Source organism: Micromys minutus (genome assembly GCF_963924665.1).
Source record: "Micromys minutus genome assembly, chromosome: 3".
In the NCBI taxonomy this organism is placed as follows: Eukaryota; Metazoa; Chordata; class Mammalia; order Rodentia; family Muridae; genus Micromys; species Micromys minutus.
The window spans coordinates 85,930,890-85,947,626 of record NC_137972.1 but is presented as its reverse complement, the minus strand read 5'-3'; the positions used below and the strand labels follow the sequence as shown (position 1 = coordinate 85,947,626).

General features: G+C 45.7%; 1 protein-coding gene across 1 annotated transcript in view; it reads right to left on the bottom strand.

The window, feature by feature from the left end:
* Window positions 1-5,308: 5,308 nt before the first annotated feature.
* The window catches only part of GALM (galactose mutarotase), a 51,437-nt gene continuing 40,008 nt past the window's right edge, over window positions 5,309-16,737 (bottom strand). The window contains exons 5-7 of the mRNA XM_080913943.1: window positions 7,813-7,954; window positions 6,933-7,107; window positions 5,309-6,326 (exon numbers count right to left, since the gene is read on the bottom strand). Coding sequence (XP_080770069.1) covers window positions 6,249-6,326; window positions 6,933-7,107; window positions 7,813-7,954 — 395 coding nt within the window. The 3' untranslated portion in view covers window positions 5,309-6,248. The remainder of the gene's footprint in view (window positions 6,327-6,932; window positions 7,108-7,812; window positions 7,955-16,737) is intronic.

The following is a 16,737-nucleotide window of genomic DNA, read 5'->3' as shown; positions in this document are numbered from 1 at the left end:
ACATTTTAAAAAAGCTGCTAGTCTCATCACTGTTTGTAATAGAATCATTTAGGGACCTTAAAAAACATTCTACACAAATGGATTAGTCATGTTAGTAGTGCAGAAACCTCCTGGTGATCCTAACACAACCAGATAGAAAACCACTGCTTTGGGTCTCTGTTCCCTAAGTGCAACCGACATTAGCCTCATGTGGCTAAGGGGCACGTTTTAGGTGTCCTCTAGGTTTCTCTTGCCAAATACATGTTTCTACGAAGCAGCAGAAACTATTTTATTCGACATCTGTACCAGTAGAGGTCACTGTGCTAAAAGATATAAACCAGAGAAAAGATGAAAAATCTCTTCAAGAACTTTGAGGCAATATTTCACAGGCAGACTCAGTAATTACTAAGACAACATCCGAAGGCTTTGTTGTTGAGTAAATACATAAATTATAATTGTTATCCTAATGTGTGTGTGTGTGTGTGTGTGTGTGTACACAAACAGGTGGGAAGGAGCACAGCTTCATGAATAGGTCCTCTTACAACCTTGTCTGAGGCAGTCTTTGTTCATTGCTGTATACCCTAGGCTAGCTAATCCACAAGTTCCTGGGGGTTCTGTACTGGGAGATTACAGGGCATTCTACTGCACCCGGCTTTCTGGGGATTCTGGAGGCCAGCAACAGCAATAATCTATGGGCATAAACATAAATATAGAGGCAACTTCACAAGCACATCGCATTTGTTTAGCAAAAACAATGGCAGTAGCTTCCCCCAAAAGAGCCTGTGACCTTCAGGCTTTGAAGGAGACTTACAACACCAGACATGAATTCATCTACTACATTCTGGCACAATAAAAACCAGCCAACAGGGAGGAAGGGAGGATTTTTGCCCAGCCCCAGCTTGGCTTTTCCCCATATGTGGCAAAGTACTAGAGTCATATCATCTTGTTTCTTGCAGATAGACAGCCAACAGCAGGGGCAATAGCCTGTATTGTTTTGAGTCCTGGCCAACAGTTGGTAGGGAGGTAAGGCAACCTTAGCACTGGATTATTTCATTTTGGGCTGCTAGGAACATCTTTATCCATGTACAGACTCTTGAATCTGTTTACCATTCACAAGTACAGGCTGTTGTAAGAGTTTTCTTGTTCGCCTTGGTGGGTGTCAATAGGATTCCTAAGGACCGCACAGTTTTTGCCTGGTCTTTGCATCCAGGATGAGCTGATTTCCTATCCTCATGCCTTGAGACGTACATGCCCTTCATGTGCTTTCCTAAATCTGGAAAATACTAATAGATGAGATTAACAGACGCGAACTTACAAAGGGTCAGCTAGAGCTGGTCTCAGAGGTAACAGCAGAGACAATACTTTAAAAAGTGTTAGTGCTGGGCCGTGGTGAACGATTTCTATCTTTGCTACACTCTCTTGGAGGAGAAAAGCATGTACAGCTTACTTTGGATGGGTAACTGGCCGTCCCTGGGCGAAGCTGCCTTTTCCATCCTTGCTAACTCTTCCTTTTACAAACTGTCTTCAGGCTTTAACTTCTTCAGAGGTTCTCAGTGAATTTAGCTTTGTCATCTTTTTTTCCACTAGCTCAACATAAATTTTGACACATTTTGCTTTCAGGTAACCCCCAACAAGTCCCATTGTGATTTCTTTGTAATTCTGTGAACAGTTTTATCTGGCCTGGTGAACGTTCATCAAACACTGCCTCTCTTATGCCCAGTTGCCTTGGTAATGGCTTCAGTCTGATAGGAGGATCTCAGCTAACCACATTTTCCCATTGATGGCATTTATTGGGTAGCTTAAATTCTTCTTTATTACCTATTACATTTTGATGAACACTGCTATCTGCCCTTGCATGCTTGTTCTAGTATTTCTTTTCTGTTTATTTATTTTTATGTGTATCTGTGTGTCTCTGTGAATGTATGTCACATGTACTTGGGTGCCTAAAGAAGCCAGAAGAAGGTGGGAGACCCCCTGGAGCTGGAATTGTGAGCTGCCTGACATAATGTGGGGAACCAAACTCAGGTCTCTTAACCACTTTTTTTACTGCTCTAGAAGTGGGGAGACCTGGAGGAACAGAGCTGATAAATGGCAGACTGGAGTCCCATGCAATAGCCAACTTTAGTCAGAGCCTGGGACAATTTATACTCTGAGGATTAAGGAAGGTCACAAGGGTAAACTTCTCGAGTTCAAGCTGTGTACATTCACAAGGACAAGTTACACACATGGAAAAGACATGTTTTTCCATGGAGGAATATAAACATTTAATTGAATAATTCTTGCAAGCAATAATGAGTAATCCGGATAGACGCACTCCTATTAGCTACTCCTGGGAGGAGCAGGAAAATACATTCTGAGAAAAAGTCTGTGTTTTGAAGAAATTGAGCTCACAAGACTCTTGCCTTGTTTCCATAGATGTTCTCACACGCATTAAGAATTCTTCTCACATGACTCCTGACAACCAAACATCATCATAATCATCATCATTATATTATTTTGAGACAAAGTCCCTCTATATAGCTCTGACTGTCCTAGAACTCACTATATAGACCAGGTTGGCCACAAACACAGAGATCTGCTCACCTCTACTTCCAGTGTGTTGGGATTAAAAGTGTGACACATCCAACTCTAGCTCATGAGTTTTGTGATGACGGAATCTATCAAATTTCCCCTCAGTAAAGTAGTTTTAACATGTTTGTGCCTGTGGTAACTGGGCAAAAACTTCCTATTTACCAGTGCTATAAATTACAAACTGTGGTAATAGGATGGTTTTAATAAGATGGCCCTCACAGATTCATGCATTGAGTGTTGGTTCTCAGCTGGTGAAAGTATTTGGGAAGGATTAGGATTCATGATCTTATTAAAGGTCTTTGGTGGGCCCAAGGTTTCAAAAGCCCATACCATTCCAGCTCTGCCTCTTTCCCTCTCTCTTCTACTTGTGGGTAAGTATGTAAGCTCTTAGTTCCTGCGCCAGCACCATGCCTGCCTGCCTGCTGCCATGATTCCCACAACGATGGTCATGGACTCACCACGAAATTCTCAATAAACTCGTTTGTCTTGGCCATGATGCTCTGGTTACACAACTGAAAAGTAAGACATGAATTATAATTTTTCCCTTTCTAAAAAAGAAAAAAAGGGACGTTTCTTTTTTCTCGTGTATAGTGCCAATAGGACTGGACTTCTTATCAAAGGATATAGACATAGATTCTGGGTTTGCCATGACCTGTTCTTCACAAGGACTTCAACACCCTCCTTACCCTTCAAGGTCAGATGAAACCATCCATTAACATATACAACCATTATGATGCAGTCAAAACAAAGAGCTGCTTGTGGAAGAGAATCCTGGAAAGTTACATGAACCCTTCCTAAGATATAAATATCCATTCACCCAAGATGGAGCACCAGCCACAGAACAAACTAAGCTGTCCACCAAAGTCCAACCTGATGGTCAGTGAGTTTATCTGCATGCACAGAGCACAGATGATGTGGATGCTGGCGCTACTTACAGGAGTTTGGTTGAGCCTAAGCAAATGTATCACTGCTAAGTCCCACCCATCTGGATGGAAGACACTATGGAGTCCCCAAACATCTGTTAGGCAGCTTGGCTGACTGCGGATCTTCTCTCCCTCGTGATTCTTTACGGCTTGTGGTGGCTATTCTTGGTTGTCAACCTGACTAAACCTGGAAAGAACATAAACCCCCAAATGGAAGAGCACACTTGAGTGAGCCTGTATAAAGACATGGAAGAAGGAGGCTTTGATCTTTGCTGGCTTGCTCTCATCTCCCTAGCAAATCCATTCCTTTACTGGCATCAGAGCATAATTCTTTGGGATTCTGGTGCAATATATATATATGTTGTCCTGAAGCTGTTAGTATTTTAATGTTAATTCCACTTCCCAAGGAAGGGCTGGCTAGTCACATGACTGCAACTGAACCTTCCCATTTTAATTAGTAAAAGAAAACCAGTGACTGGACGGGGGGAGGGAAGTAGTGAGGACTGAGAGGTCAGTCGAGGGAAGGGAAAGATCATGGCAACATGGAGCTTCCCAAGGACCAGCTAGATCCAGGTGATATTTATTGGTGTTAAAGGCTATTAACATTAAATTTTTCATAGGTCTAGCATCTTATATGAAGGGCAGTTTGTATCTTTGTCTATTTAATGTAATCTTATTGTGTAGAGGGTTTGTGGATTGAGAGTTGAACATATAAACCTGTATGAAAAGCTATCAGGCTGTAGAGTTGTGTTTGTGTGGGATTTTGGGGTACAGAAACACCCCAGGACAGAGGCAGAAAACAGGTGGTAAAAAATTGCCAAGGGAAGGGAGTTTCGAGGACTAGTTGGGCCGTGCTGGCAGTTCGGACCAGGTGTGAGGAGCACATGACTCTGAACTAAAACCAGGCCTGAGTGACCTCAGGGCCAGTAAAGAGTAAACCTGATCTATTTTTTAATATTTACTGAAACATAAGTACACTGTAGCTGTCTTCAGACACACCAGAAGAGGGTATCAGATCCCATTACAGATGGTTGTGAGCCACCATGTGGTTGCTGGGAATTGAACTCAGGACCTCTGGAAGAGCAGTCAGTGCTCCTAACCACTGAGCCATCTCTCCAGACCCAGCTTCCTCATTCCTAGGAGCTTCTGTCTTTCCTCTCTGAGGACACAGCTCCCTCACAATGGAAACTGTAAGGATTTATTTATACAGAGGGTCCTACAAAGAGTGTGATCAAGGTACAGATTGTTAGGAGCTCTGAGCAGTGGTACGTTAGGCCTACATGTCTGCTTAAATGTAGTGAGGAAGAGGAACAAGGCCACAGCTCTAGGCTCCAAGCTGATGTTGCTGAGGACTTTGGTTGCTTGAGCATTTGCTGTTCATCCTTTCGGCATGTTCTGTCATTGGAGGGCCCTGGGCCAGAAGAAAAAGAACTTGATTCATATCTCAGCTTTAGGTCCTACCCTGCAGACATGTATTCATCTTCTTCTTGTCCGTTTGTCTCACAGGTGAGAAGACAAAAGTCCCCACATGGTTCAGTGAGTAAACATGCTTGCTTTGCACACATGACAACCTAAGTTCAGATCCCTAGCCCCCACATACCACTCTGGGCATGGTCAGAACCTGAACCCCGGTGCGAAGGGGAGTGATGGAGACAGAGGCTTCCGGCAGCCAGCCCAGCTAAAAAGAAAGCCGAGCTTCAGGCTCGGGAGAGACACTGTCGCAAAGGAAAGAAGTGGAGAGGGAGATGTCCAAAATCCTCCTCTTACCTCCACAACACACACACACACATACACACACCAGTGAACAAGAGTCTTCTGAAGATGAAAAGTCTGGTTTTATTTGAACTGGTTGTAGCAGGTAATAACACAAACTACATGTTTTTGTTTGTTTGGTTGGTTGATTGGTTGGTTGGTTTGTTTTCAAAATCAGCAGCCTGGGAGCAACCAGCTACTTCTAGTGCAAAGTTGAATGTGTGAAGCCTTTTATGCCTGTGCATCTGGCTACACTTTAGCCAAACTCCTAGTTAACTACAAAAGCAGAAAAATAGAAATTATTCTGGGTATTTGGATCTCGATTTAACTCACACCATCTCTAAAAGGACAGTTCAACTCTAATGCTTCTAAAGTGATTTTTTAAAAGGTTTATTCTTAACTGTTGTGGCTGTGCGTGAGTGTGGGTATTCTCGGAGGCTAGCAGAGGGTGCTTGTTCCCTAGAGCCTGACATGGGTGGACGCTGGGCCTCTGCAAGAGCAGTGTGTGCTCTTTACTGCTCAGCCATCTCTGTAGTTCCCACGGTAAGTGTGAGGAAGGCTCTGACGGAGCAGGGTCCTAGTCCCTGCCTGTCCTTCAGTGACCCTAGGAATGTTTAGGCAGACTGAGGTAGGGGCACAAGGGGGGTTTCAATTCTCACAGCTTGAATGCAAGACCTGGTTAAAGCTTCTGGAGGGTAGTCTGAGGTAAAAGAGGAGGCAGGAAAACAGAGTTCTGCCCAAGAAAGGCTTGGGGAGAATAGGCAAGACGGAGCCAGGATGGAGAGATGGAGCCTATGAAATGAGGAGAGTCCAGAGGACCGCTTCTCTACCAGGATCAGACCTTAGGTGATGGCAGTGGTCCTCAGACAGCCCATAGCCAGCTGTTGGGAAAGGGTATCAGTATTCAAGCCGCTTATTGTGGCAGCCACTGTCTGTGTGGCTTAACACACAGGAATACTTTTAAAGCGAGGCAGATGAGTGGAACCAGCCTGGCCCTGAACCAGGTCCCATCTTCTGTCTTCTTTAAGCAACAGAGAACTTGAACCAGGTGGTGTGGTTGTACTCCTCTCCAGACCGTAGCATGACCGGCGGGAACTGGGGCTGCGGAGGGAGATCAGCTGTCAGACCTTACCAGCCATCGCGGCTGCCGTACGGGGTGTGTGCCTCTGCACTAGTCTCTGGAGCAGGGGCTGTGCGCTGTGTCGGTGTGAGGAGAGTGTGATACAGAGCGGCAGTGAGAGCAAGTAAGCCACAAGCTTCTCCCCATGACTGACATTTTGAGGAGGGATGCTCTAAGTAACAACGAGACAGGAAATAAGAGGACAAACAGGAAGACAGGAGGAAGAGTGGTTGTGGGCTGGTGAGACGGTTCAGAGGGTAAAAGTGCTTGAAGCCAAGGATGACAACCTAAGTGTCATCACTGGAACCCACATGGAGGAAGAGAACTGTCCCCTGCAGGCTGTGTCCTCTGACCTCCATGGCTTGTCCCTGCCCAGCCCCCACTCCCCAGGAAAGTTCAGGAAATGAATGAGGATTGATAAGGGAAACCACTGAGGAAGGATGGCGGTTCAACATGTGTGCCTCTAACCACAGCTGTTAGCCGTGGATTCCTGTGGCTGTATACACTCAAAAGCTCGAGGGTCGTGACTTGCCCTGTTTCCGGACAGTGGATCAACGCCACTCTGGCGAGCAAGCTTGTGGCTTTACCTGATTGACTGCATCTGGCCAGTTCTGGGTCTCGAGACAAAAACCAGAGTGCTTGGGATAGACCGCTCCATTCTTGCCCTTCAGAGAACCATCCAGAAAGTTTCCTGTGTAAAACTGGACGCCAGGCTGGGTGGTGTACACTTCCAGGATCCTCCCACTTGCAGCGTGGTGCACCCTGGGGGGAGTCGGGGAGGAGCAGACAGGCTGGAGAGAGGCAATTCAAGCTTTCCCTTGGGATGCTCAAGATGAGACCAGGGCGCTGCACTAGTTCGTATGCCCTCTGCCGATGCCATTGAGGCCGCACTGGAATTTAGACCTACCGTGCCAGTCTCGCTAGAGTCTTGGGATCAAAGGCCTGTGCCACGGCTCCAGCCCCATCCCTGTCCTCCCCTCCCCCGCCATCTCGGGCTACAGGGTTTGATTGATTTTGTTTTTGAAGACAGAGTTTCTCTGTGCAGGCTTGGCTGGCCTCAAATTCGGAGATCCTCCTGGCTCTAACTCTTGAGTGCTAGGCTCCTGCTCCTAGATCTCCAAAGAGGAAAGTTACATACAAGGAACGTGCAAGGGCTCTGGAGTTCAGTGAAGGCGGGGGTGGCCAAAACAGGAGCTTTGGACATCAGAGAATTAGACAAAAGGAACTCATAGGATAGTCAGAGATGGAAAGCCAGAGAGGATGCTGGGTAAGGTGACAGACAAGATATGAGGTTGAGGGGGTGGAGTCTACAGAAGTCACTTATGGCAGGGGACTTGACAAAGGTATGGGGTGTGGTGTTTAATCTCTGCTCTGTTAGGAAACATTGAAACCACCATGGGGATTGTCCCTCAGGCAAAACTGCAGTTTCTTCCCCCACGCAGAGACAATAAGGACAAAGCTCCCAACCTTGCACAGAACTTCTTTTCTTTCGACTCCTTCAGACAGAAATTATGGTCGAAACCATGGATGTGGTGACCCTGCAGGTGTTTTCCAAGCTCCACAGGTTTTCTGAGGTCGAAGGCAGTTCCTTCCACTGGAGCAATGACTCCTGGGAAAAGATTGGAGAAGACAAAGGTGGTTACTACCAAGACCAAAGCTTTACATACGCTGACGACACACTGACCCTAGTCTCTCAGCCTTCCTTTCAATCCGTAGAAAAGATGGGAGTCTGGACCCCACAGAGGAGAATGGGCTGTTGGGTTCCCCGATCAGAATATGCCACTGATTGTCAAATGCAGTATGTAAAACAATAGGACAAGGACAAAGGGTAGGATGTGGCTCTGTGGGTAGAGTGCTTCCAGAATCCCCAGAACCACACACAACCACACGGGGCAGGCTACATCCCAGCACACAGGAGGCGGAGGCAGGAGGATCAGAAGTTCAAGTGTGCCCACTGTGGAGGCACACACCTTTAACCCCAGCACTCAGAAGGCCAAGGCAGACAGTTCAAGGCCAGCCTGATCTACCGGATGAGTTCCAGGGCAGCCAGGGCTATGCAGAGAGACGCTGTTCCAACCAAAACAAACAAACAAGATAGAGACAGACAGAGATCTTGTCTCTAAAACAAACAAAACAAAAATTCTGAGGTGGGGAGATGGTTCAGAGAGATCCCGAGTTCAAGTCTCCAGAACCCGTATAGAACTGGACTCAGGAGCACTCCATATTGGCTAAGTTTCTTCTACCTTAAGAAACTGCTGAGGCCTTTTTATTGTTATGGTAAAATGTCTGGCTTGTTTTGTTTTGGAGACAGGGTCTCACTGTACTGAGCTAGCCTCTTCCTCTCATGCTGGGTTCAAAGGTGTGTACCACCATGCCCTACCCTTCACCCCGCCAGCCTCTCTATTCCTTTTTGGGAGAGCTGCCCCTGCCTCCTTTTTCAAAATTCTTAGGTTTCTATCCCTTTGAATGGAAGGTAAAGGCACCTGCTTCCCAGTAGGTGGCGCTAGAAACACTCGAGCAAGAAACATCTGCTGTGACTGCCAGTCCCGTGCATCCTGATTAGTTCTGGGAGAGTGAGCTAATTTTGGATCTTAAAGGCCAAATCCTAATGGTGGGGATCCACTGGGAGCACCTTTTTTTTTTTTTTAAGCATTTAAAAATGTAGACTTTAACAAGTATAATCAAGTCAACTTGTGGAAAGACTTGCCAAGATAGTGTGGCCACTTTAAGTTTCTATATTTCACTCTTCCTGCAAAATATGTATCAAGGTGCTTTACTATACAGTTGTTCAACTGCCACCTTGGTTTTGGAAGTCCTTTATTGTAAAACATATTCACACACACACTATACACACACACACACTATACACACACACACTATACACACACACACACTACACACACACACACACATGTACCGCACATGTGTTTCATGTTTTTGGCACACAGTCTACTATGTAATTACCTATTATATTATCCATTTCTATTTATCTATAGTTATAGATCTATCTCTGTCTATACCTATCTCTATATCTATCTAGATTTTCTATCTATAATTATAACAGACATAGTCTATTATGTAATTATCTAATAGTTTATTATACATTATCTATTAGGTAATATCATGCTCTGACTTTCCTGTAATTCACTATGAAGAGCAGGCTGGCCTCAAACTCACAGAGATCCTATGGCCTCTCTCCTTCAGGGTTGGGATGAAAAGTGTTCATCACCATGTCTGACTGCAGAGATGGTCTGTCTATCTGATGACAGGCAGCAGCTATGATGTTAAATCTCTACCTCCATGTGTGTTGGATACATTTCATTTCTTCTTGAGACACAGTTTTCATTTTCTGGATTTCTGAGGTAATGCTTTTATTATTCCTGTGGTGTCTGGCGGGGTCTCTGATACAGAGGAAACCTGAAGACAGACTTTCTTCACAACGAATGCTGTAAGATTATAGAGGAGCTGAAGGGTAGCCTGCTGGTCTCACAGCTTCTGAGACTCAGAGTTCAGGACTCTCTTCTGTCAGGGAAATCTTAGTAATGAACATGGCTTCGCTCCCCAGATGACTGCTGTGGGACACCTTCTGGCTGCCCATCATAACCCCAGGCTCAGGTTGCTTCTGTCTGTCTGCTTTTATTGTGCACCAAATGCCTCCTAGACTGACTGCAAAGATCTACACTTTTGAATACTGTGTGTATTTGGGGTTATGTGTGCTTGGGTGTCATACCATGGTGGGATGAGGGAACAACTTGTGGGGTCAATTCTCTCTCCCACCTTCACATCCAATGGCGGGGGAGGTTCAAGCTCTGGGATGAATCCTCATGGTCCCTGTGATGGCCTTGGCCTGAACTTCTGCTCCTCACCAAGTCTTTTTAAAGGTGACAGTGATTCTTACGAAACTCTCATGAGCTCAGGATGGTTTTTAGTTCTACCAACCTGTATCCTGTGTGACATCTTACATTTTACGTTTTCCTGTTTACATTTAACACTTTCTTAAAGCCATACCCGACTTACAGTCTTAACTGTAAAAACTGCCTATAAATACTTCTATTAAAGGGTCACACACATGAGGCACTGTATTAAAGGGTCACACACATGAGGCACTGTATTAAAGGGTCACACACATGAGGCACTGTATTAAAGGGTCACACACATGAGGCACTGTATTAAAGGGTCACACACATGAGGTACTGTATTAAAGGGTCACACACATGAGGCACTGTATTAAAGGTCACACACATGAGGCACTGTATTAAAGGGTCACACACATGAGGCACTGTATTAAAGGTCACAGCCGTAGGAAGATTGAGAACCATTGACATGAGAGACTTTGTCTCAGACAGACAGACAAATTTGGAATAATTCCAAAACGAGATCTCTTTCTTTCTTTCTTCCTTGTTTCTTTCTTCTTCCTTTCCTTCTTCCCTTCCTCCTTTCCTTTCTTTGCTAAGCCATGTGGCTCAAATGTATTCTTTCTTTAGTTTTTCTTTTTCTTTTTTCTTTTTTAAGATTTATTTATTTATTTTATATATGTATACGAGACACTATTGAGTCTTTAGACACAGCAACAGAGGGCATCAGATCCCATTACAGATGACTGTGAGCCACCATGTGGTTGCTGGGTATTGAACTCAGGACCTCTGGAAGAGCAGTCAGTGCTCTTAACCACTGAGCCATCTCTCCAGCCCTCCTTTGTTTTACAAGACAGGGTTTCTCTGTGTGTAGCTCTGAAACTCCTAGAACTCGCTCTTCAGCTCATGCTGGCATCAAGCTGGGAGACCCACCTGCCCCCGTCTCCCGCAGCCCAGCCTCATTTTTCCCATTAATATGCTGTTGTGTGTTTCATAGGCATGTGTGTAGAAATTATAAAATTCGTCCCCTAGACTTACCATGTCCTTGGGACTTTTTAAATAAGTGGAATGTCCTTTTCTGTGACTTCCACCATACCACGGGGAAGTCCAACTTGTTACTTAAGATTATACCTAAGGGCTAGAGAGATGGCTGAGCAGTTAATAGCTAACTGGCTGCTATTCTAGAGGACCTGAGTTCAATTCCCAGTATAAATACGGTAGCTCACAAAATATGTTAATGTCAATCCCAGGGGCTCTGGTGTCCTCTTCAGAGGCAGCAGATATACACAGGATGGACAAACATACATGCAGAAAAAATACATGCCCATACACATAAAAAAAACAACAACAACAAAAAAAAAAGGATGCTCTCTAAGTCATGAATGGTACAAAGCTGAGGCAGGAACATCACCCTGAGGTTAAGGCCACCCTGTGGTACAGAGCAACAACAGAAAACACCAACAGAAACAACAGGGGAAAAAAAAGAGTCATCTAGGGCTGGAGAGATGGCTCAGCGGTTAATAACACTGACTGTTCTTCCAGAGGTCCTGAGTTCAAATCCCAGCAACCACATGGTGGCTCACAACCATCTGTAATGGGATTTGACACCCTCTTCTGGTGTGTCTGATGACAGCTACAGTGTACTCATATATACAAGGTAAATAAATATTTAATTTAAAAAAGAGTCATGCATAATATGGTGGTACATGCTTGTACTAGCAGCCCCCGGGGACTGGGCCGGAGTATCTTTAGTTTGAGATCAGCCTGTGTGACATAGTTTAAAAACACAAAGCTGGGCACAGTGGATCTCTGTGAGTTCGAGGCCAGCCCGCTCTACATACTGAGTTCTGGAACATCCAGAGCTACATACTAGAGAGAACCTGTCTCAGATATCTACATTTACAAAACCCAAAACAACGGAAGTCAGGTACTGTCTAAACCACCTAACAGTATCTGCTAATGACACCCATGTATTCGTCCACCTTACATTACATAGTTGAGCTACATTTGTCAGGACTCCATAGAGAGAACTTTTACATTATAAGAGAAGACATTTACATTACAACTCATAATAGTAGCAAAATGACAGGCAGACTTAATCTGCCTTCCTCTTTGTTATCATCAAACACAGAACAGACTTGCTCAAACATTCACTCACTACTGGACCACAGTAAGCTTTCCGCCGCTTCCGAAGCTGAGTTCTGAAAGGGCAGGAACAGCTTCCTGTCCTCCATAGCCACTGGTCTGAGCTAGAACTGCTTGATGGAAAAGGCTGGGCTGCTTGAAACCAGTACTGGAAAACAGGAACCACCATGAAGGCGGCAGCGGCTCGGATGAAAAATGCAAACTCCAGACGGCTGTGTGAGTTGCCTCAAGCAGACCTCTCGCTTTGTAGAGACGCTGACCCAGATGCAAAAGGGGCTTGCCTGAAGTGATACTTCTCCAGACCTCAAAGCCTCCCAGTGTCTATGACAGCCCTTTCTGACACTCCATGATGTGCCTGCCATGGGGACAGCACCTTCCACCCTCAGCCCCCCAAGTCTGCTTGGTTTTTCTAAGACTCTGGGAAATGAACAAGTCCTTTTAACTTTGGTTAATCTGCATATATGAGTTTCTGCTTTGTGCTAAGAATAGAAAGGAGATGTCAATCATGCTTTGAGCAAAGCCAAATGTACAGAAAAGGAAGATGAAATGGAATGTATGTCCTCAGACAGGATGCCATGTCACGACTCTGATCTAAAAGCCACCAGACCCATCCATCCTTGTTCGTCCGTCTGTCCATCCATCTATCTTGTGTGCTTTCTGAAGAGGATTCCTATCCTCCCGATATGGCTGGGCGTGTGCTAAGGTATGAACAGCAAAACCTAAAGCCTGGCAATTGGTGACCTCTGACCCGAAGACCTGTCGGTTCAGCTCAAGGGCACAGGAGTGATTTGACAGATTCTACCTCCTCATTCCAGCAAAGCCTGAGGACAGACACACAGCAGTAAGGATCCCTCACTGGCCGTTCATATGGCTACAGGAAGCAGCTGTGGTGCGTGTGGGCTGGCTGAAACAGCTTGGGCCGTGCTGGCAAATGACAAGAGGAGGGAGAGAGGCAAGAAAGTGTGAAAAGGGGTGCTTTTCAGTGATGAGTTCCTGACCTGAGCTGGGGCAGGGTAGGGGTGGAAGCGAGGTCATGAGTGGGTGGGTGGGAGAGAGCGGAAGGTTCGCGTGGTGCTGAAGAAGAATGATGGTCTCTCAGAGACAGACATTCTGAAGTGTGGCCACAGAGGGCTGCCATGAGAGAAAACCAGTCAGACTGAAGATATCACAGTGAGCAGGTGAGGAAGACCAGCGGGGGTGGGGCAGGATACCTCCAGCGAACACCCAAACAGCCACGGATAGTGACAGGAATGGTGCTGAGTGACTGCGAGCCCCAAGTGAGGGCATGACAGGAGAAAGGGTAAGTGGCCAGTCTACAGACAGCTCATGGGCATGTTATTCTAGCCAAAATATCTGAACTGCACTTCCTGAAATCTGTAAGGAGTAGATCTGATCATCGAAGACAGAAACTCTCTGACAAGGCTAGATTCCATCACCAGGAGTCAGTCTTTCTGTCTCACACTCAGGTCTTATGTTAAGGAACATTGTCTTTCTTCCTGTCTGTGGTAGACTGCACCATGGTCTACTCCCATCCCTCGTGTGCCCTTGCCGGCGTGACACTGACAACTGTGACACAGCCACCATATCATTAGGAAGATCAAGTCACATTAATCTTGGGGGATGGGTGTGCAGCCGGGGTGACAGCCTCAAGTGAGCTCCTAACCAAAAGCCAACGCCAGCAGCCAAACATGGAAGGAACATCTTCAGATGTTTGTAAGCCAGCTCTGGTCTTTGCTGGAAGCCCAAGACAATGACTTGCCTGTAGAGAAAATTTCTTATAAGCACTGCCTGTCAATAAAAAGCCAATGGCCAATGAGCTGAGACAGGAAATAGGAGGTGGGACCCTGACAGGAAGAGAGAGAGAGAGTTCTGGGAAATAGCATGAATAAAAGGAAATGGGGCGGGAAGAGGAGTGAACTGAGGAGACCGGACATAAACCAGCAGGTAGATGAACCCGGAGAGATACTGAGAGAGAGAATCGGCCAGGACTGAAGAGAAGTAACTAACCACAATGTAGACATAGGAGAGTTTGCATGGGTTAAATAAGTTACAGGCTAAACAGGGAATGAGCCAAAGCTTATGGCCTAGACAGTTAATAATGAACAATTCATCTCAGAGTCGTCATTCCAGGAGCAGGACTGGGAAGGAAACCAGAATTTAATATATTTTAACATTCGTCCGTCCTGACTGACAGAAACAACGAGACAATGAATGCTGCATTGGAATGATTTGTTACATAGCAATAGCTCCAGTAATTGCTCCAGTGTGTTTTCACCTCTCAGCACTGACTGACAACTCCCTGTGGAGACCATTCTCCTTCCATCTTCCCCTCTGCACACTGTTTCTAAATGCCTTCGAGAGGGCGTGCATCAGGAGCACGGATCCTTGTGATCGCTTTTGGATGGGGGTGGGGGGGAACAAAATATAGGGCTTCGGTGATCACCTAAGTGCTTAAGGACCCGAGTTAACCCCAGAATCAGCTCCAGGAAGATGCAGAAAGAGCTGCTTGGAGCTCACTGGCCAGCAAGCAGAGACAACTTGTTAAGTTCCAGGCCAGTGAGAGACCTCACAAAACAAGAAGGATGGAGCCAAAGGAACAACAGCTGAGCTTATCCTGTGGCTTTCGTGTGCATGTGCATACACACAAACTGGAATTTTTTAGTCCAAGTCTTCTTCTGGTTAAAAGAAAACTAGAACCAGACGATGAGACAGACCTACAATATCAATGTTTACAGGGTTGTGGAAAGGCCATGATCATGGGTATCCAGTGGGCCAGCAGAGGTTTTGCAGTGGTGTGGCAGGGCTCTAACCTTAAAGAGTCAGGATTAAATAATGCAAGGAGATACCGGAGAAGGTGACACAGAAACAGACTTCTGCTTCCTATGCTTGGGACACAAGCTAGACATATTTACACAATAGTACACAGATCCTAAGAGGTTCTTAGCTCTCACAGTTGGGGGTGTGAGTCAAAGATATATATAAACTTAAGGGGATTGTTTTTGGAAAGTCTGTTAGATGCTGTTTTTCTGGGGCAAACATGTTAAGGAATATTTTACTGAAGCAGACACAGGAGGGAGGATGTTCAGCTAAAGCAAGCAGAAAGGACACATGAAAGATTCATTGCTAATGACACACGTGTATTCGTCCACCTTACATTACATAGTTAAGCTACATTGGTCAGGACTCCATAGAGAAAGCTTCTGGTGGTGTGCTGCATTTTCTTGCCGCTTCAGCGGACTCAGGCTGACTTGCACAGTGATGTGAGCTGAGGCAGACGTACATGCTAAGGCAAGACACGTGTTTGCGCTAAGACCAGTGGAGGGCACGTGATGTTTGGAGGGAGCATAGGAAGGACTCCGTGGGCAGTGACGGACACTGGGCTTGGCTTGCTGCTAGAGCGAGCTGGGCAATGCTGGTCTCTGGTCTTTGCTGATCTCCATTAGCAGAACTTCTCCTGGTCCCTCCTGCTGACTCCTGCCAAGGCTGAGGCCTGGCTGTCTCTCTTAGGTAGTGCAACTGCCGCTGATTCAGGTTTGCTGTCCTGACTCTACTGAACCGGACTGCTGGTATACCCATGAAGTATTTGCAAGTGGATCAAGCTGCGGCTGCCGCTGCTGACGTGTGAAGTGAACTGCCAATTTCCAGACAACACAGACAAGAGTTGCTCCGAAGAACCTTCCTAAACACATCCATTTCCATTCCCCCCACCCCCCATATCCTTCCTTTTCCACTACCTCTGGTGGCTACAAGGAAGGTTAAGGCATTTTAGGAACCATCATTAGAAATTGGTTTTGAAAAAAAATGAAAGTTACAGACCTAAGGAACAGTAACTTGCTTCTTATGAATTCTTAAGTCAAAAAAATGGGCCACAGTAAAATACTGTGTGCCTTCTCTTTGTGTGTGTTTATAGCATTGTCCTGGTACACATATGCTGTGCATCTCCTGCCCACTCACCACAGACTTCGATTTCCCCATTTGTAAGACAGAGCTAATACAGGCATCTACTTGGCACACATTTAGCTTGCTTTGATTATTACATACGTGCATGCACACACATATGTGGTAAGAGGAGGGTGTCGGAGCATGGCCAGCTTCATTTAAGAATAGGATATTTCTGTTCTGTTTCCTGCTTCCCACTCTACATTATTTAAACATTGGAAAGAATGGGTTTTAAACTGTATGGAGTCATCAATTCCTTTGAGAATGCTGAAAGAGCTATAGACTTTCTCTCTAGTACAGTGCACATGCACACACAGAAGGTCCCCAGAGCTTCCTAAGACCAGCTGCACCTCCCTTGTTAAAGATCCCTGGCCTGGGGCTGGAGAGATGGCTCAGTGGTTAAGAGCACCGACTGCTCTTCCAGAGGTTCTGAGTTCAAATCCCAGCAACCACA